General features: G+C 38.3%; 1 protein-coding gene across 15 annotated transcripts in view; it reads left to right on the plus strand.

Moving 5' to 3' along the window:
* The window catches only part of pitpnm2 (phosphatidylinositol transfer protein membrane associated 2), a 155,210-nt gene that overhangs the window by 124,294 nt on the left and 9,061 nt on the right, over positions 1 to 21,855 (plus strand). For 7 of the 15 annotated variants that reach the window (XM_031896451.1, XM_031896458.1, XM_012957572.3 and 4 more), the window contains 9 exons: positions 505 to 749; positions 2,262 to 2,451; positions 5,121 to 5,240; positions 6,344 to 6,555; positions 7,724 to 7,899; positions 12,806 to 12,976; positions 14,328 to 14,477; positions 18,297 to 18,461; positions 20,955 to 21,158. In XM_031896451.1, coding sequence (XP_031752311.1) covers positions 505 to 749; positions 2,262 to 2,451; positions 5,121 to 5,240; positions 6,344 to 6,555; positions 7,724 to 7,899; positions 12,806 to 12,976; positions 14,328 to 14,477; positions 18,297 to 18,461; positions 20,955 to 21,158 — 1,633 coding nt within the window. 15 annotated transcript variants of the gene reach the window in all.

Below are 21,855 nucleotides of genomic sequence, written 5' to 3' on the forward strand. Positions count from 1 at the left end.
ACAATAAAGTGGGCAATTTAATTAAAAGTGCACATACCGCAGGTAACCAACCACTGGTATCCCACAGCAACCAAGAATCAGGTAACCTTTGATATTCAGCTCTTTAAACTAAACCTCAGATTTGATGCTGCTGGTTCTTAGACCCAAATAAACTTTTTTTTTTAATTATGTTACCGCATTGGTCCAATAGTAACCCACTGGAAAAAAGTTCTATACAATACAGAAACCATAGCACAGTCATGTAAGGCTATGGTAACACCAGGCCTAAATACCCTGATTGCTCCCCTCCCAAGTGATAACTTGTTATACCATATCTGCAGTTAAATTGCCCTCTGAGTGCTTTACAGCTTTATGTATATCTATCTTAATACAAATGAGCAAGGTATGCTTGTGGTCCTGCATGACTCCTGCAAAGAGCAAGGGGGTGATTTTGATACATCTAGACTTTTCACCCCGGATACAAATCTGTAACTGCTCCATTTTCTTGTTATTCTGTTCCCGCAGGATGAATCAGCACAGGTCTCTGCGCAGCCATGTAAAATCCATGTACTCATTTTGGTGCTTCATGGAGGCAATATTCTAGACACAGGCTGTGGAGATCAGAATTCAAAGCAGGGTGATGTCAACACCATCAATTCAGTGTTTGATACAGTAATGAGGGTCCATTACCCAGCTGCATTAGGGCATATTGCAGTCAAGCTTGTTCCTTGCCCAGCTATCTGTGCTGAAGCCTTTTCACTAGTATCCAGGTGAGTATCATTTGCTGGCTCCTTTATTTCTGCTCCTCTCCAAATTCTCTCATAAAGTGTTTTTCTTATTCATAGCCATTCCACATTTTTTTTTTTCAATTCGACCCCATTGAGTTTTTCTCCTTTTCTTTTGCTTTACTTGCAGTACTTTGTAGGGCGTAACACCAGACAAAAGATGAATATCAGAATTATCTGAATCTACAATGGAGTGTAATATTCTATGACTCCTTAGGCATTATTGTTTTCTATTACTGGAGAGATGTTCTCAATAAAGGAACTCTGTGGGGATAAAACAAAAAATTGAATTGGTCCAGAGTTTAGAGCAAGCTGTCATATTTTCCATTGCATAGGCGTTTAACTCCAGTGGGGCTCATTTACACTGAGCAAACTTGCTTTGGGTCAGTTAACCATAGCATCCAAACAGTGATTAGCTGTTTCAGCCAGCTACAGGTAATATATAGAAAACAAACATTTACAAGCTAGGGATTGTTTGATATGAAAACTGTTATGTGGTTGCTAGGATCACAATAACTTTAGCAACTAGACAGTATTTTGGCTATCAGACTAAAAAAATGAATGGGATAGGGTCTAAACAGAAAGTTATGTAACAAAAATCCAGCCTCAGAATGGATCTGATATCTATATCTGGTTGCTGGGCAACAGATACAGATCTGTTCCAGAATGGAAGCGAATATAATTTCAGAAACACAAAATAGGAAAGTACAAGACCGACCGTCTCTCGCTAGCAATGTCTATATCCTAGTAAAAGGTAATTTCATTGTCAACTTCCCCTTGGACCTTCAGTCGCCAAATGTCGCTAGGCTACATTTTCCAGCACCATTTAACCCTGGCGAATATGCTTTTGGGTGCTGTAAGTTTAGTCCAGCAACAACTGGAGGGAAAAATGTAAGAAACACTGATTTAGTTTATACAGTGACGTGTCCTTATTGAAGTGTTAATCTAAGATGTATGAAATGAAGCACCTGCAAGCTTCGATTTAGGAAATCCGTTAAACAGGCCATATATGCCAATATACGGTGAGATTATCTAGTTTTGGAGTGCAGTTTTGACACCTATCCTACCACCATACTGAATCAAAAAGAGGGAAACTTTAGATGAAAATGTAGCCCTTTACTGTTTCAAATATATGGTACATGGTACATCTCAGCAGCCTTTTTTTTTATTTTGCCAGTGATTATGGTTTATGGAGTAGTCTGAGGCTCTATGTTCTGGGGCTTTTGATCAGATGTATTTACATACATAAAGCACTGGCTTTTTAAGACAGTTTAGAACAGTTTTATTTTTATTTTTTTTTGCAGATGATTGCTCTTATTTAGATGTTGACACTTGTTTACATGATAGCACAAAACATCCTTCCATTATAAGCTAAATCCAAATGTTATGTGTTTACTTCCTTTCTAGGCGCCAGTACAAAATGACAATTAACTTGCTATTAATCATAATCCTTCAGACAAGTGAGACTGAATGGGATGTTTTTTTTTTTGTTTGTAGCTTGAGCCCCTACAGTTATGATGAAGGCTGCTTGTCCAATAGCCAGGATCACATACCACTGGCTGCCCTTCCACTTTTGGCCACCTCATCCCCACAATACCTTGAAGCAGTGGCCACTGTGATTCATCGAGCCAACCAGGTCTACGCTGAGTTCACCAAGTCACAGGAGGGAATGTCCTTCACTGGACAGGTAAAATATTTATATGTATATGTCCCCAGTATATTTAAGGGGGCATCAACTCTCCAAAAATTACATTTGCACACATTTCTCTCTGGGTATAGTTTTTGTATTGTGCACTATTTTAAATGATTTTTACGGTACTGCCCTTTGTTGGCAGAATGCTGTCAATTTATGTGACGTAATTGATTTGTAGACCTTTAAAGGAAAACTATACCCCTAGAATGAATACTTAGCCAACGGATAGTTTATATTATGTTAAGTTACCTATAAAATAGGGATGCGCCAAACCCATTTTTTTCGGGTTCAGCCGAACCTCTGAATCCATGTTAAGGGATTAGGCTGAATACTGAACTGATTTGGAAGGGTTAAATGTTCCTTGTTTATGCGGCGACATTAACCTTTACAAATCCAAATAATTAGCATATGCAAATTAGGATTTGGTTCTGCTGAAAAAGGCCGAATCCTGGAATCAGTGCATCACTACTATTAAAGAATCTCGCCAAACTGTAATAGCAAAAGACAAAATTCTGTCCCTTCATTGGCTGATGGGGCCTAGCATGTATGTGTGCCCTGGCTTGTTTGTGTGCACTGTGAATCCTGTGATCCCAGGAGGAGACCCTTAAGTCTTAAAATGGCAATTTTCTACTTAGGATTACCCAATAGCACATACTACTAAAAAAGTATATTTTTATAAAAATGGTTTATTTAGATGAAGCAGGGTTTTACATTTGAATTTGTGTATACAGTGTATTTTTATAGAGACCTAAATTGTTTGGGGGTATAGTTTCCCTTTAACACTAAACACATACACTAAATATAAATAATGTACAATAAATGATTCATCTCAATCATAGTATAACAATATTTTTAGTTCTTTTCACCTGAAAGGTGATCTGATCAGCAGTCAATTTAGGTGTCTTTTGTCAAATACATGATCCACCTGAAACTGCATATTCCAGATGTCTGTCCAAAGGGCTGATGAGGGATCCCAGCTGCAAATGTGTTCATGCTAAAATGTTTGAAATTGTTGCTAAAATGGTCAAAATCATTGCGTGTATTCACACTGTTTGTTAAAGGTACTTGTGTTTAAACAAGCGTGTACTTCCGTGTATTTGTGCCAAGTGCCACTGTGCTTGTCCAAATTGCACGATGAAATGTGCAAAAGTGCACCTATTGACACAGAGGAACCTTGAAACTGCCACTACCCTGAACATGGCAGACTTGGGCCTAAAGAATCACATGCAAACATCATATAAATGACACATCCCAACAATGGCAGTGTTAACTACAGTTTCTGTCCAAAACTCTCAATGCATTTTTAAAGGACAAGGAAAGTCAAAATCTATTAAGCACACTATTAAATAGTATTACTATTGCTGTGTAAAAACGCTATATTCCTGGCTTGCCTAATGAAAGATTTACAGAGATACACATACTAGAACCTACATACTTGTTTCAGTGAACGGCGCCGCCATCTTGTCCAGCATGTCTGTATGGGCTGAAAAGCACAAGCCAGCTCCCCGCTCCTGTCACAAAGATTTTGCATCTCCCCGCTCCTGCCACAAACCCCCCCCAAGCTCCACAAACCGCCCCCCCGCCACAAACCCTCCACCGATCGCAGCACCTGCCCCCCCCCCCGCTTCCCCCACCTGCATGTCACAGAGTTCGGCGACGCTGCGTCACCATGGCAACTGGACGCTCTGCTGTGTGCGCATGCACCGCCTGCATTTACAAGTTGCCAAGTCTTGAAGGAGCGATGCATTATGGGAATCTTCTCTACCCAGCTCAGCGGTTTTTTTTCTGTTTGGCTTCTGATCTTCTGAACGGGTGAAGTATGGGGAGACTTAAGGGCACTATTGAGAGAACTGAAGGTATGCCTGCAGCTTGAGATTAACTCTTTACTAGCCTTTCCTTCTCCTTTAATACTTCAAGTAGCAGTAGCAAATCTGCAAATTTCCACAATAAGACTGGAATTATGCAAGAAATACTACATTGATAAAAAAAAACATTGTCAACTGACAGCGAAATTGCATTTTGCACTTGTAGGTCATTAATGACCCCTCATGTGTTCATAAACATCCTTCTGCTTCAGTCAGTCACATGATATATCTGAATCACTTAGAGTGAAATATACCTCTGTATGAGAAATTCCTTATAAAAACTGCTTGTTGTGTCTGTACTCAAAGCAACGGCTAGTGGTCACAATACAAGTATTAGTTTGTTACTGCTCTGTAAATCCCCATGAAATTAATTTCATGTAAATTAACTGGGAAGTATGTCACTTCCGGCAACATTTGCCAGCAGGTGAAAGCTCCTTTTGTGTTATAAATATAATAACAAACATCCCCACTGCACACTGGGCTATTGTTTGAACTGCGTAGCACGACTTCTTTGCACAAATAGAACAAGGCGAATCAGATACCCCAGTTTATCTGAATGTTCTTTCTGCTCCAGTTATAAACTTATATTGCCACTGTTTATGAAATTACTCACACTATATATTCACTGTACCTGGGAGTCTTTATACTATGATGCTTTTTATCATTTATTACAGTAAAACAAAATACCATGTATATAAACAGCACTTCCTGGCAGCAGTGAGCCTGTTAAACAAAGTGCAAGTATTTATATACACAGAGCCAATGTGCACATAACATCATTTCTGCTCTGTATTTCAGGTGTGCTTAGTTGGTGATTGTGTTGGAGGAATCCTAGGATTTGATGCCTTATGTTACAGCAATCAGACTGTGTCAGAGAGCCAGAATAGCAGCCGAAGAGGAAGTGTTGTGAGTGTGCAGGTAATATACACGTCTCTGTACAACTCAAAAAATCCCCTGTACTTATACCACATCATAGTGGGTGATAAGACTGCATAGATACACACTGCCTTGTCTGTGTAATGTACCCAAGCAGGTTATGCAGGGTATCTACATTAATTTAAGATGTAGAATTATGTACTATAAAATGTAGAACAAATAACAATGTTTGTGTATCTTGTTTCTACACAGTGGAATACATATATATCAAACCAACTGATTGCAATGCATACAACTCAAGTTCATAAATGAGGGAAAATATCCCTTGCTAGGTAGAAGCAAGAGGACTCACCTATTATCAATATAAATAAGGCAATAAGCCACCAAGAGATGCCCTCCCCTTTAAGCAAAATGTATTAAGAATTCTACTGCTTCATTATATATTTTGCAAAGGGACCTGCAGCTTGCTAGGTCTCTTGTTTGTTTGAAACAGCTCATATGCACAAATCATTGGATTTTTCAGTATATATATGAGATATATATGACCCTATTGTTGCTTGCTTTTTCTACTGAAAGCAGAGGCAAGTACTGAGGCAGTTGTTATCCCTTTGTTTAAAACTTTATCTCCGTCCTGATACTTTGTCATGAGTTAAAGGGGAAATAAAAGTAATATAATTGTTATTTATATATTATTTTTCCCTTATCTGGAAAGGTCCAAATTATAGGAAGGCCATCTCCCATAGAGTCTATTTTAAGCAATAATAAAACAGTACCTTGTACTTGATGGCAACTAAGCTGCATGAATCTGTATTGGTGGCAAAGCAGTCCTATTGGGTTTATTTAATTTTTAATTGACTTTTAGCAGACATAAGGTATGATGATCCAAATTAGGGAAAGATCCTTATCCAGAAAACCCAAGACCAAGCATTCCAGATAATAGATCCTTTACTTGTAATGTAAAATGACAATTCAAATTTCTTTTAATGATTTTCCTTTTTCTCTGTAATTAATAGTCTGTATATGGAGCATTGTCCTACTGATAAACAAGTTATTTTGCACCTTAAAAGTACAAAAACGTTGCTTTTGTTGTATATAACAACCGACTCTGCTGTAATGACTGCTGTTGTATTATGCATGTATTCCAGGACACAGACCTTCTATCTCCAGGTATTAGCGTTAACAACAGCTACTGTTCCACAAGTTCAAATCTGGAAACTAGTCGCCACCTTAGTCGGAGCAATATTGACATACCTCGGAGTAATGGTGAAGACCCAAAGAGACAGCTACCACGAAAGCGGAGTGATTCCTCAACATATGAACTGGACACTATCAAGCAGCACCAAGCATTTCTTTCTAGGTAAGCGTTTGTGATGCCATTTCTCTGCAAAAGTAAATTGACTTGTAGAAATGGATATAAGAATCTCAAAGCAAAGGACAACATAAATGCATTCTGATTAGTGCAACAAAAAGACATGTTAAAAAAAGTGCAAGCAATGCTGGGTGAGCTTAGATATAATAATATATAAAGGCAATATATTCTTGTCCCTTAGTACTATTTTATGTGTAGGTTTTCCCTGTCAACCTGCGTGTACAAGCTGGCATGTAGGCAGCAGCAATCTATGGCTTATCATTTTAACCCACCTCTTTTTAATATTAACTTCTAAGTTTTATTATTTTTTACAGTTGCCCTAATATCATATTAGATTTGCTTTTAGAATTGTCATAAAACAATACAAAATATATCACAATAATCAAATATTTGCAATAGATGGAAATCAGGCTATTATATCTGCATCAATACTACAGCTGTACATGGCCTCCTTTTTGTATACGGTATCTTGGCCTGTCACACTTTATATTCATCTGTGTGCTTTGGCCTGAATAGAAAATGCTTTGGGTAAGGCTGACTAGCATAGCAGTAGAAAAAAGACAAGGAGAGCAACCATGCTCAAAAAACAATATATACAGTATAAAAAGCAAGCCTGGGCTATTCTTTCATTAATTGTAGTGAAATTAATATTATGTAACAATATAAACACATTTACCATACTCTTTTTTCCTGTGGAGTGGTAGTGATCAGTGCTGCTCAGCTTTAGAGCACTATAACTTTTCTGAATTCTTGCCTTGTATCACATGCAGGAACAAAGGATTAAGACTTGAAATCTTTTGTCTGCTGGAATCTAGTATTGTACAGAAAAGAAATTGTTAAATCTTAAATGACTTTTTTCCCCACAGTGGTAAGCAGATAAAAATATTAGCCATTGATAAACCAGCCCCGTAGATTCACATAAATTATTATACAGACCAGAGGGTTTATGCTAAATATTTTATATGGCTTAATATTTAGGGCATTATAGAAAACTAGCTGTGGATAATAGCTGTCATGTGCTCTGTTTACTCTCAGCTTCTAAAAAGATCTCTTTTGTGCATTCAGTAACAGAGTAACAGATTATGTACTGTATGTACACAGAGGTTAAGGTTGCTGGCTGCAGATCATGTATTAAGTGGCTTTGTGTGTTTTTTAGTTTACACTCTAGTGTCCTAAGGAATGACCCAGGATCGCGAAGGTCAAGTAGCTCCACAATGCTGGATGGTGGCAGTATTGGGAAGTTTGACTTTGAGATCACTGACTTCTTTCTGTTTGGGTCCCCACTCGGCCTGGTTCTGGCTCTCAGAAAAACGGTGATTCCACTATTGGATGGTAAGCACTAGAGAGACCCCTCTCTGTTTCAGTCACCTTATTAGAAAACCAGTAACATCCAAAAATTGCTTGTTTGCAGATTTTTTTTTGGATCAAAATTTTATGTCAAACCTGAGAAGTCTCCATGACGGCATAGGAAGAGACTAAATAAAGCTGGTACAGAGTTGTGGGGGTATCTAATGAGGTTCAGGGCATTGACCACGCATTCTGTCATGAAAATAAAATGCGCCAAGAAAAAGTGAAACCATGCATTTTATGTTAAAGAAATGAGTAAGGAACATAATTAACTGGCACAAACTACCCATTTACTAACACAGGCAATAGGAGAATAATAATCCCCTCAAATTCTGTTTAATACACAGCTTGGCTTATATGCCACTATACTAGTATACGGAAAAGTAGCATGCCTGAAATATTGAGTCCTTGGAATACCATGGCGCAATGATCTCAAAAGTGTCAGTATGGTATCCCTAAAGCTATACAAATTTTGAAGCTATTTGGAGCATAATTGCCATATTTTTACAGAGTTTATACATTTTTCACCTCAGTCCCTGCCCCGGTTGATCTTATTTTGCTATCAAGGGCACTTCTGCCATGAGGCAAGTTGAGAAACTAGCCTTAGACAGCAGCGCCCCATTAGTTACCATGGGCAGCAAAAAAAAACTCATGGTAACTTTAAGAAACAAATTTATTAAACTGGAAATTAAGCTCTTCTAGTGCAGAGTGCACAAATGCACTCTTTGCACTAGTGATTAGTGATGCACCCCACCCCAACCCCCTCTGGTGCAGCACAGTTACACAATGTGGTTCGTTTCACCAGCAGCCAATTACATTCCTGTATGTTTTAGGAGCACAGAAGGAAACCAAAGTACCTAGAGGAAACCACTGTGCCACCATGCTGCCCATGTAAAACATTACCATACATTATTAAAATATATTTACTCTTATATTGGAAATACTGTATTTTATGCAGTGGGTAAAATTGCTTCTTTTCAGCAGTACTCCTAGTACTGATTCAAGCCACAAACTGTGTGGGTAAAGGTACAAGTTTCTATCTACAGCCCAAAACCATTTAAGGGGGGTTCATTGGCTACTAGTTAATTTAAGCATTAGGTGTGATAGATTGTAGCCCACTGGGACAGGAACTGATGTGAATGATTTAAAATGCCTGTAAAGTGCTGCTTTGGAATGCCAGAACTATATAAACAAAGCATAATAATAACTATAGAATAGACAGACCTTACCACTGGTGATTTTAAAGCCTTTTTCTTATCTTGGATGAGAAATATTCCATGATTCTGTGCTGCTGCCCCCTAGTGTTAGAGAAGCCTTTTTGCCTTCTACAAAGAACAGAATGACCTGTTTAGGATCTGCTTTTCTTTCCCTTCCAAAACACTACTACGTCTAAATGGCAAGAATTCCACCAATTTTTATATCATGCATTATTAATATTTGTCAGTTTTTTATGTATCCACATCTTAAATTTGTTAAAGATTAGAAACAGTTGCAGACCTTGGTCAAAACTTAATTGCTTCACTTGTTTGCATTTAGCTTGTGAACTGTTCTCTACAGCCCTCCTGTGATACTGTGTCTAATCCCCCTGGGCACCTGGCAGTGCTTTTTGCTGTTATAAAATTATTAACAAACCGATGGAAGGCCTTTGGGAGTTAAGGAGGCAACAGGGAAAAGAAAAACAATGGCTGACACAAGACCATGTAGAACCTACAGAGTCAGTTAGTGGAGCCCTGGACCCCAGCAGAAATATAATTATAATTTATTTTTATGTTTCCATTATCTGAATGCTGTGACAGTAAAATGGAATGTTTAGTGGCCCATAAAATTAAGAGCTGGGTAGCAACTGCAGCTTAATCACTCAAACTCTTTGCTCTTTAACCCTTGCCAAAGGGTATAGTGAATATTCCAAAACAGCTTGCAATGTACTTCATTACATTTAGCCATAAAAATATAATTTTTATACCACCTTCTAGAACAAGATTATTCTTGCATTCTTTGTTCAGAGTGAGAGAGAAAATTAGCCAATATAAAACAAAATTGCTCTCATACAGACAAAATAAAGTTCCAGCTGAGGAAGCTGATTGTTATTTGAATCTGTGGGAGCCTGTGCTGGCAAAGAAAAACAAATCGGGGATTCTTAAAATAAATCTCATATTCACTGTTCTCATATTCGCTGGTACTAAATGTTCAGGTTATTTCAGCCTAAGTCACATTTGACCTATGGTAAAGCAACCTCATTTCATGTACAGTGCTCAGCAGGTTAGTACTAAGACTGTTGGTAGGCAGACTTTGCAGTAGAAAGAGAATACAGCAGGCTGGTGTGCAAGCCTATATGAATAATAATCAGAGGATTTAGAAAGCATCTTAGCAGAGCAGGGAGAAGAATAAGAGTGAAAAAAAGTGAATAGAAGAATAGCTAAAATAGCACTTAAAATGCCACGTTCTGTTAAATGTCAACTATGTTGGGTTCATCAAACTGTCCAGACTGCAGAATAATAATGATATCAAGAAAGGAGTACAGTACAACATATCTAATCTTGTATTATCCAACCCTCAGGTTAGGTATCAAACAATCAGAAAACTACTATTGATGATATGACTTTTTTTAGACCAGGTATTGTACATCACCTCTTCCTCCCCAGTTCAGCCATATTTATTCACTTCGCACCCTTCCGTCCTGTCTATTTGAATTGCCACTAGTCTCTGTGCTCCATCTCGGCAGCACATTATTCATAAGGCACAGGATGCTTCCCCCGCCCGTCCCCTAATTGACAGGTGCAGATGTTAGGGAGCAGCAACAGATGCAAGCAGCCCCATAATCTTGCAATCCTTAGTGCCCTTCCACTTCTACCTAGGCTCATACTAAATGATCACTTAGTTGTCTTGCAAGCTGCCTGATACTGCTAAATCCTAAAGTCACATGTCTAAGTTTTGGACAAATTGAACCAAATGAAAATTTGGTGAATCCATAGTGTACTGTAATAAGTTCAGATGTTTATGGTGCCGTTTAAATAGTGTAGATGGATATTCTTCAACAGCTATACTCTATATAGTATATAAATAGAATTTTATGTGACAAAATAGTTAATAAAACAATGCATTATGGGTTATCAGATCAATTCAGTGTTACTTTATTTTTGATGAATCAACACCTGCAATCATGGTGTCTTCTGTATATTTAATTACGGAACTGAATGGGGATTCCATACATCTATATCTTGATGTGCCTGTGCTGCACAATTCATTTATTTGCATGTGTATTTGAATGTCTAGCTTTCCATTTAGATATTGTGCAGAGTAAACTTCTCTTCTGAACAGATGGTCACATGGCACTAGATTTACCCTTTTCTTTTGCAAATTACAGTTGATTTATTCTCCATTTTTCATAAGCCAGACTCCCAGACATCAGGAATTCAGTTAACTATAGCACATACTGGCTCCCAGGTTTAGTGATACATAAAACAACACTGTGCTTCTTTCTCTCCCTGCATGCTGATGAGTACTGCAGAACCAGTGCTGCAGTGCCAGAAGCTTGGGAAGCAAGTTTAGGGATATGGCACATGGGTTATTTTGGCCCCAGAGCAAAGATAAAAACAGCTTTAAGTAATGCACTGAATCCTCCACAGAAGATACAGCTCAAATCCAATATTGGCTTGTATATGAGGGCCACACAGACGGTTCTGCTTCGTTGATATCTGGCAGATTTGATATTTGGTCAGACAAGGACCACACCAATACTGTATGTTTATATGGTCCTCATCTTAATTATCTGTAGGCCCCTCCATATGATCCAATGCTTGGCCACACTGATGATGGCAGAAGTACTACACTACACGCACAATTGCATCTGATTAGCACAGAAATCCTTGTGCAGTTGCATTAATTTTGCCAAATAGGGTGCAATCATAGTAGGTGCAGCACAATTGCATCAAGTCCAGGGCCTCCTTGCAACCGTAATATCGCTGCATTGCGAAGAAAAAACATACTGATTGTGCTGACTGGGGTTCAAAATAAGCCCTGGCATTTCAAGTACACAGAGGCCCAACAGCCCAGTAAATAGTGACTGTCTGTGGCATCTTATAGAAGCCTCTCTGGCATTTGCCAGACTGCAAGTCCGAGCCTGGATTGTACTTTGCTCACTGCACTGGTGGATGTAAATGAGCACTGGAATCACAGTGCTGTGTAAATGTGTTCGTGCTGTGTATATGTGTTTGTGCTGTGTAAATGTGTTCGTGCTGTGTAAATTATAGATACTAATTTCAGAATCACTGATTATTAATATTTTATTCTTAAAATGTCTGGCATTATTTATAAAGCAGAGTTGTTTGGAAAGTAAAGCTGGGCATAGGAGTTGGATATTGGCATATTGTCTGGGCCTAGAAAATGCTTACATCAGTGATCCCCAGCCAGTGGTTCGTTGCTCACCAGGCCCTTGGATGTTGCTCCCAGTGTCCCCAAACTTCCTGATATGGTGGCAAGTTTTGGTTGAATAAAAACAAGATTTACTACCAAATAAAGCCTCCTGTAAGCTGACAGTGTGCATAGAGGCTCCCTAATAGCCAATCTTAGCCCTTATTTGGCACCTTCATGAACCTTTATGATGGTTGTGTTGCTCCCCCTGTCTTTTTACATTTGACTGTGGCTCACGAGTAACAAAGATTGGGGACCCCTGGCCTAGATCATAATAGCAGCTGATGCAGGGCTTCATAATGGCCTAACCCTCATCTTTGGGGATTTTCAAATCTTGGCAATAGATATCTGACCAATTCCCTGCTTATATATTAGTCAGGTATGATGCTGTTTTGTGCCAGACACATGTTATTACCGTAGGATGATAAGTCACCTTATGCAATGCTCATTTCTCTATTTTGCCTCCTTTGTGTTTTTCTAGTTTTCCAGCTCAGGCCTGGCTGCCAGCAAGTTTACAACCTCTTCCACCCAGCCGACCCATCCGCCTCTCGAGTGGAACCCCTTCTGGAGAAGAAATTTCATTTGCTGCCCCCTTTCAATGTCCCTAGGTATCAAAGGTTCCCATTGGGTGATGGAAACTCTGCCCTGTTGGGTGAGTGTTTCTTGGACTGTGACCTGTCACTTTAAATTCAAATTCAGAAATGTACTTAAACTTCCTTAAGTAAGTGCCTTCCAGAGATTCAGATTCCCTGATTAGTTTCTCTTGAAAGTCATAAAGAGTACATTGGACTTACCCACCCCCCGTCAGGATTTAAACTCATTTAATCCTATAAAACCTTTACCTCAGGACATTTTTGGAAATGTTTTCTCTAGAGAAAGGCACTTTTAATCAGCTAAGCTTTGGATTTAGAATCTCATTGTAACATTTCAGTATTTCTCCGCTGTATTCTGATCTTAGAGTTTAATTCATTTCTAATCACATTCAGCCAGGCTTATGCTGAGTAATGCAAATGTCTGGGCATTTTGCACAAATGCCTTTTTGATGTTTTAAATATTGTTCATGCAGCCTTTATAGTAGTGTACAATTAATTTCACCATATATTTTGTATTGGCATTATTTAGTTGACTCCATATTTACTAAGAACAGGACCAAGATAAAATGCTAAGTCAGGGGACCGCCATCTGTGTATAATTATAGGCTTCCCATCCTCATTGGGTTCTTCCTTGGAAAGAGTTTCCTTCCAGCAGAATTGGTCTGAAAGCTTGTAATTATAACTATATGATGGTCCACTGAGAATGATTATTTTGTATACAAAATTCATCTGATCTGATTATGTTTCAAAAAAAGGCTCATTTTGGGTTTACTTTACCAATGGGTAATTCAGACTGGACCCCAATATATGAAATAGTACTTACCCTGGGAATTCTGATATCAGTAGTTCATTATATAATGGTCAGTAAGAACACAGAACCTAGCGATTAAAAATAACTTTCTGGCCATCTCAGACTGATTCAGACCATATTTCTCCCCTGACATTCAGTCAGTCCTGATAACTCTGTGCCTACTCCAGTTGTTTTCATTAGTAGTGAATCAATTATTGTCATTAAATAACACCACACGAGTTCCTCACATTACAGAGAACACTAATTATGGCACATTAGTCATTAAATCCCTTAGGTATTTGGTAGATACAAGTGTAAGAGCAATTTAGATGAAAATGTGATGGACATAAACTAATGGTATACCTTCTCTAGTTTTTCTCACCAGTAACACTTTAGATCTCACATGTCATCACATGTCATATATTTTATACTGAAGGTGATAATGAGGATAGCAGCGAATAAGGTCTAGAACTCTGAGCATATTTGTTCCCATTATATTTTTCATCATGTTCATGGTTTGAGGATAAAGAGTCCTGACTGAATGTTTGTTCTCTGTTGCATTAGTCTTGCTACATGTCTGTAGTGTTTTGTCCTTTTGTTTCCCTCTCATCCACATCCAGTCGAGGCTATACAGAACAATCCCATCCTTCTCATGGAAGGCAGCCCGGCAGTTGCTCTCCAGCGTCAAGATGGCGTCATGGAAACCAGTATCCCTGTTCCTGTCCTAAGCTGCCAAGACACTTCCAGTAAACATGCCACTTGTGTTGACTGTGTGTATATATTTCCTTTAGTCTTTTTTTCTGTGCGCCGAGATATGGTGTATTATCCCTCTTGCTGAACAGAAAGTTTTTCTATGGAGAATAAACAAACAAACAGAACTGCATTAAAGACCTGACTCCAGATAGCCAAATTAACCTCTGGAGCTCTGGGACTCTACATTCATTTACTGAATAGAAGATAACTAGCTCTTCATCATTTTTTAGAGTTCTCATACATAGTTACTAGGCCCTAAGCCATAGCAGTCAAGGATGAGGCCTGGTAATGATTGAAACTCTGCAAATAAAATGTATATTTTTTAAAAATTTATATATTTACAGTTACATTTGCAGTGAAAATCCAAGAAAAGCTTTTGAGTACAACAAGTTCATGTGAAATTAGAAATTTCCTTTGATATATTTTATTCAACTGTGCTGTGTTGTTGTTCCTGCATGGCTTTTCTGCATCTCACCACTCATCTAAAATGTGAAGGCTTTAAGAAAGAATGGTATCCACTGGTGATCTGTTTACTCTAGGGTCCCAGAGTTTCTGAAAGCAGATTGGTTAGGATAGACATTTCATATATAGGAATATACTATAGCAAGCTTAAAAGGTGCCAACTCTGATAGAAGAAAATGATTTATAACCAAAATATATCCTCCCTAAATAAGTAGAGACATGTTTTACAGTGTCAACTTTGCTGCTCATAACAGTATATCTATAAATTTATGTATTAGGCAGAACTTTCATGATAAAGGAGACATGTCCCCCTATTAGTCACAAACCTTTTAATGAAATTAATGTTATATTAATGTTTTATGTGCTCAAATCAAAGAGTGTATTGACCAGTAGTTCTAGAGCTGATGACGGAAATAGGTATCTCTCAGTGTAGTTTTTTTTAGTGCTTTTTTTTATTATTATTATTATAAGAACAGTGTTCTTATAAGGGGATATGCAGAAAGGGTCATATTTGTCCCTTTGTGCACCTTGGATTGCTCTGTAGCCTGTGTATAACTAGTGCTCCCAAACCCCTTGAGGTGTACCAGTAGACATCTTCCTGTGGATTTACAGCAGAACACATAAAGCTCTGCTGCTTTAAATCTAAGGGGAAATATCCTGCACTACAGATTTCTCTGCAAAGGGGGAAATGTACAGTGCAGCAGATCTGTTGAACAAAGAAACCACTTTGCACCTATTGCTTTGCATCCTTCTTCATGGTATTGATGGGATTATGTGAATCTTATATTTGTAAAGACTGTGAACTATTTCTCTGCACCAAGGTGAGATCACAATGTTATGCCAGGACTAGCACCCTACCTTACCTTTTAAGCACCACTTTGGATTACAGAACATGTCCCACCATAATCTGAATCAATTTGCAAGGTGGCCACATATAATTGTATTTTTAAGTGAACCTAGGAGGGCATACTATGGGAAATTAAAAGAAAGAAAGTGATCTCAGCATATTGCTTCTAGTAGAGGAGATGCATCATGGGGTGGCTAAAGAATTCTGCTTCAGGTTCTTAGCTTGTTGAAGGAGGGTAGCCAATCACAGCCCTGCATTCATACAAGCAAAGACAGGCTTCAGTCCCCTATAAGATCAGCCTAATTGTTGGTTCCTGTCCTACAATACAGGGTGTTGTGCACCACCAGCTCCCCTGCACAGCCTGGGAAAGGAAGTTATAATTATGTAAGCCAATCACACCAGCCTGTGGACCCCCAGTTGGACAGCCATAATTTAAGCAATGACTTCTGGAATTGTATTGTCAGCTCCTCTAACCTGTGTCTCTTGAGGAAATATAGATTCCATTGGAGTATAGTGTAAAGATGCATTACTCTAAGGGCCAATAGATTTTATTGAAACAGTTTAGCCATTTTTGCATTTTCCTAAGGCAGTTCATTTTCATTTTTAAGCATTTTTAAGCTTCAGTGCTGCCTACCATTCTTCTCCCAACTCCCCCACTTACGTTTTTTGCATAGGAGCAGGTTGGAGGGGGTCGTATCACTAATACAGAGCTAGCAGTTGCATTAAAATGCTGATTTCACTGGTGTTTGAGGGCCAGCCCTGTTCCTGGCACAAAAATAGCATTCTTTTCTTTTTGTCTGTTTTTCTAGAGCCAGAGGCAGCTCTATAACCTTACAAGATAGCAAGAATAGTTGTATTCTGCAATTGCAACACTGCAGGCTGGAGAGTCTTAAAAAGCCAGTATGCACCTATCTTAACAGAAAATGTGCTGAAAATCTATATATATTATATATAATTATATTATAACAGATCATTTTGTTTTGTTTTACAACTACTATATCCACCTCCCTTGTACAGTAATAAGATAAGTTAATGAGCTTTTGATAAAAAGGAACTCTTCCCACCTTGTTGTGCCCCTTTCTGCCCCCTTTGTTGTATCTGTTTTGGCTTACAGAAGAGCAGAGGTCCATTATGCAGGTTGTTTATTTGTGTGTTGGTAGTTCAGTTGACTACCTCCTCCTTCTCCGACAATTGCTTCCAAAAAGTATATAGTTGGAAACCGAAACAAGTTTTAATATCCCTATTTGGTTGCTGTTATTTTTTTGAGCTAAACAGAGCAAAAATTTTACTTAAAATTAAATAGACAATAGAAAAAAAGTATGTTCAGCACTAGTCCATTTTATTAAACTCATGTTGAACTAGATTGTTTACTTCCCCTGAAAATAAAGTTGAGTAATAAGAGTATAAAATGATATATAATAAATTCCTCTCCTTGCAGGTCTTCACGTATTCAAAAATGTGTCATTTGCATGTCTGAATTTGTTAAGGGGTGGGAGAAGCCTGCATGCCTCCGAAAAGGAATGCAGAGGCCCCTGGCTATTCACATACCCCACACAGTGTTAAAAGTGTCTAGTGGGAAAGCAGGTTGTGTACATTTATAAGTGGGCAATTATGTGGGTTAACATAGTGGGTATAGTTTAGGCCATAAGTCTGATGTACATCAAGCTTCCTACTCTGTGTGGTGCACTGCACTGCACTAATCTTAGGCTTTTTTTATTACTCCAGGCCCTGTCACACTTGCACAGGAACACAAATCCTTTAGTGCTTACCATCAGAACTAGTGCAATAGAATATTACACATGATGGGTGGGACAAATGAAAGAAATAAGATATCTTCTTACCTGCACCTATGCATTGCTCCTGCTCATTGCTTTTCCTGCAATGCAAAAAGTAATATGATAAGCTTTATTCTGTAATAAACAAATACAGTTACAGCCAGTCAGTCCCTTCTGTGGCGTTTGTTGCACCAAACTAATAAAACAATATGATTGCTTAGTAGAGGGTGCCAGAGAAACCAGGCCTACTATATTGTGCAGCATCACTCCACTTGCCTGTGCTCATACAGTGTAGTCTATTTAGCATTGAATGTAAGGCAAATCAATATCATATGAAACCATTTTCATTTTCTGTACATTTTAACTGATTCATACAATGACATATTCTGCTGTTCTATATATATATATATATATAATACAGTCATTATATATATTCTACCACTCCTTGTATGGGGCTAACAGTAGCAGCCACTGTTCTCATTACTATTCCTGTTTGTGTTTTTCTTGAGCTCCAGAATGAAATACACAGCCGAGAGTTGGTATTTCATTTGCACGTGTTTGTAGTGGGTATGAGATGACAATGAAGTACGAGTACTGTTTTCCTGAAACAATACATCTGAGCTGTCTCTCTTACATCTTCATCCTTCCTAATGCCTTGATGTTTTCTTGTTTGTTTTGGTCAAAAATTTTAATTTTTGTTTTCCCCCTGTTCTGTTTTGTTTTTGTTTTGTTTTTTTATTTCGGTTTCATAGCGGATGTTGTTCAATTTCATGGTGCAGTCTTCGTGGAAAATGCCTCCCCTTCTTCCCCTATAACAGCCCCCCACTTCAGGGGATACCGAAGAGCAAGTGAAATCAGCATTGCAAGTCAGGTCTCTGGAATGGCAGACAGTTACACGGCCTCAAACATAGCCAACAGTAAGTGCTTTATGATCAAGGATTCCAGGAAGGTGGCTGTTATGCAAGGCACAGATGATGCATTTACCTACAGCCATGGCAATTACTTGGGCAGTGTGTACTTTGCCATTCATCTGAGTTACTGTGTCGCATGAGTGAAATGGCTGCTCCAGTACCTGCACATTAGTATGATTCCACAACTCCCTTATGTTTTCTGTGCAGACATGTCCACATGTAAGGACAAAACCAAGGCGGCTGACTTGCAAACAGAATCATATCGTCATATCGTCATATGTGTATGCATGTAAATGGACATAGTTCCAGAGCTTACAGCAAACTAATGTGTTATTAATCAGTTTGACTGACAAATTTTTACCACATTCACAAACAGGCCAGTAACATCCTATGTATGTTCCTTAAGCTGGCCATACATGTAAAGATCCACTTGTTTGGCTCACGTGCCAACATTCGGATCATAATTTCAGCATAATTTCATGAGCAGGCCTGTCTGCTGACACCATAATCTGGCCAATAAGCTGCTGACTTGGTCCGTAAGGATAAGGTTGGCAGCTTTTATCGCCCAGTGTATGGCCACCATTACTCTGTATCGTAGATAGTAAAGTGCACATCAGTGCAGATATCGACATATACATAAAAGAGAATAATTACAGACTGCCTTGAGCATGATAATGAAATAATGCTGATTCCTTTAAAGGAGACATCATTTCATTGTTTTAATGTTCTTTGTTGCATTATTCTGATCCAACACAATTTTTTGGCAAAGTATACCTCATTTATTCCATTCATGTTCTTTGTTACACCATGTTAGAATGACTACCTGGGCTTTATAGCATCTCCTGACATTTTTCTGCTTCATTCTATGGCTTAGTGTGATCAGAGAGATAGAACTGAGCAGAGCAGTGTCAAAAGATGCTTCCTGCATTAGTAAATGAAGATTTTGCCTAGATATTGCCTAGATATTTAGCGGCCCTGATATTATCTGTTTTGTTTTGTCAGCCTCCAAACCTTTCTGTTGTTGGCACCAGTTTACTGCTCACTGTGGGCTGCTGCCAGAAGGCAGGTTGCAGATTCAAACAAAATGAAATGATGTAATCTCCTATAAACCTGTACCCAATGAGCAGCTGTTCCCTTACATGCTTTCATTTGCATATTGTTTTTACAGATTTTCACTTTCTTTGCCTTTTTGTATAGCAGCTGTTGCTGCTTCCCACAGATCTATATGAATATGTAAAATCTATGCCAGATGGTATGCTAGAGCAGGGCACTAGACAGCAAATAACTATTTTAAAGGGGTAGGTAAACTTTAAGTTACTGTTTAGTACGTTTAAAAAATGTCATATTTCCAATGGTCCTATTCTTAGCAACTTTTTAATTGGTTGTCAGTTTTTTTTATTTTTTAAACTATTTGCCTCTGCATGCTTTCAGATAGGGTTACTGAACATTTTGAGACTTCAATTTTATTGTTACTTTTATTACTTATGTTTCTGTTCAGGCCCTCATCTCTTCATCTTTTAGTCTCTCGGGCTGCTAGGGTAGATTGAACCCTAGCAAGCAGATAATTGCTGAAATTTCGAACCAAAGAGCTGCTGAACAAAAAAGTTAAATAATTCAGCCACCCTCTCCCCCCCAAAAAAGACCAATTACAAATAGTTTCAGAATATCAATGTTTACATACCATAACTTGTAAGCTGTGGTGAGCAGGGCCCTCTGGTCATAGTTTTATTCTGTAACCTGTTTGTTAAACTATTGTAAGACCCCTATTTGTTAAGTAAATTTAAAGCTTTGTATAACTTGCTGGGCTACATAAATAAACAATGTTGCTACTAAAATTTTACTTTAACTTTTAATTTAAAGGTGAACTATCCCTTTAACTTTGGTTGACATGAGCATGACAGAGCAGAATAAAGGAGAATTAATAAGTACCTAATGGTTGCCCTAATAAAATGCCTAAAATTTCCTGAACTGCTGCTTTCTAGCTAAAGGAACAGTCACAAGTTCCAATGGTGTCAGGTTCAGAGCCAGATTTGCTCTGTGGTCTCTGACTCTAAGGTGGTCCCTTTTGCAGAAAGCTTTCCTAGCAAAGCATCCTTTTCATTGTATAATAACTTATAGATGCTGTACCCTTGGCCAAATGCACTTACAGTTTTAGATACATCATTCCTACTGCACCTCACACACACACATAGACATTCTACCTTGCATGTATGGAGTGTTGGGCTAGTAAGGGGTGTGCAAATGGAAGCCCATGTCCATTGTCCTTTCTAAGTGCCTCTCCTTACATAACAAGTGCATTGTATTTTCCTCACAGTGCAATATTTGCTCCAGGTAGTATTGGAATAATGCTGGAAAGATATGCCCCGAATATTTCATATACTAAATGAGAGCACAAATAAATATCCTTTCTCTATTATTAGAATTTCTGAAAGATAAAATATATGATCTTATTTTGCATGGTTTGTGCTATTAACTGGTGTGTTTGCTTTGTTCCTATAGAAACAAAAAATGATCTTAAAAATTCCAGAAAGTTAAGTCTCCTATCCCAGCTTGCACTCCCCTACCAATCCCAAACAATACCGAGTACCCCACCAAACCATAGACAGTACCATTCTGAGCAGAGTAAAATAGGAAGAACAATAGAGGTGGGGGATCGGAGGCACAAGATGAACCCAGGCATCCAACCCTCGGACATCTCCAGAGGTATTCCAGATAGTCTCTTCTGCCAGATAATGTCCTACCAGGAATCCCTTCTCCTACTCTAAACTTTGCTTCTACCTGATAATACTTCCTTTTCTGGGTTCTGTAGGCAGCAACTGGACTAAACTAACTACTTAGCCAACTAACACAAGCACTTGTGTGAATAACTATTTTATGTGCATAACACTCTGCATTCTGTTTTCTTAAAGTGATTCTTGATGAAGAGTTTAAGCTGCATTGTAACATTTTCACAAGATATATAAATACCAGGCTTAAAGTAATAGCAATTTCTCTTTCTTATTGTGGATCTCTTTATTGTACTTGGAGGCTACATGTTTTGCCCCTTCCATACAAAGTTTTTGTCCTGTTTTGTTTTTTTTCATAAACAGTGTCCCTGAATCTACACAGTCCTATACATCTCAAATTTGGATAGTGATTCAGCTCTGTGGCTACCAGCTATATGGTGGCAAAAGTACATTAAAGGGACAGTATATCTTCATTTTTTATTGGATATTTTGATTTTATATTTTATGTGTATTTCTAACGGGAATATTAAAAGATGAATATATATATTTATTTATTTTAAAGGAACAATAACACCAAAAAGTGCACTGGTAAAACTGGTGTGTTTGCTTCAGGAACACTACTATAGTTTATATAAATATGCTGCTGAGTAGCCAGGGGGCAGCCATTCAAGCTG

Source organism: Xenopus tropicalis, chromosome 1 (genome assembly GCF_000004195.4).
Source record: "Xenopus tropicalis strain Nigerian chromosome 1, UCB_Xtro_10.0, whole genome shotgun sequence".
Classification (NCBI taxonomy): domain Eukaryota; kingdom Metazoa; phylum Chordata; class Amphibia; order Anura; family Pipidae; genus Xenopus; species Xenopus tropicalis.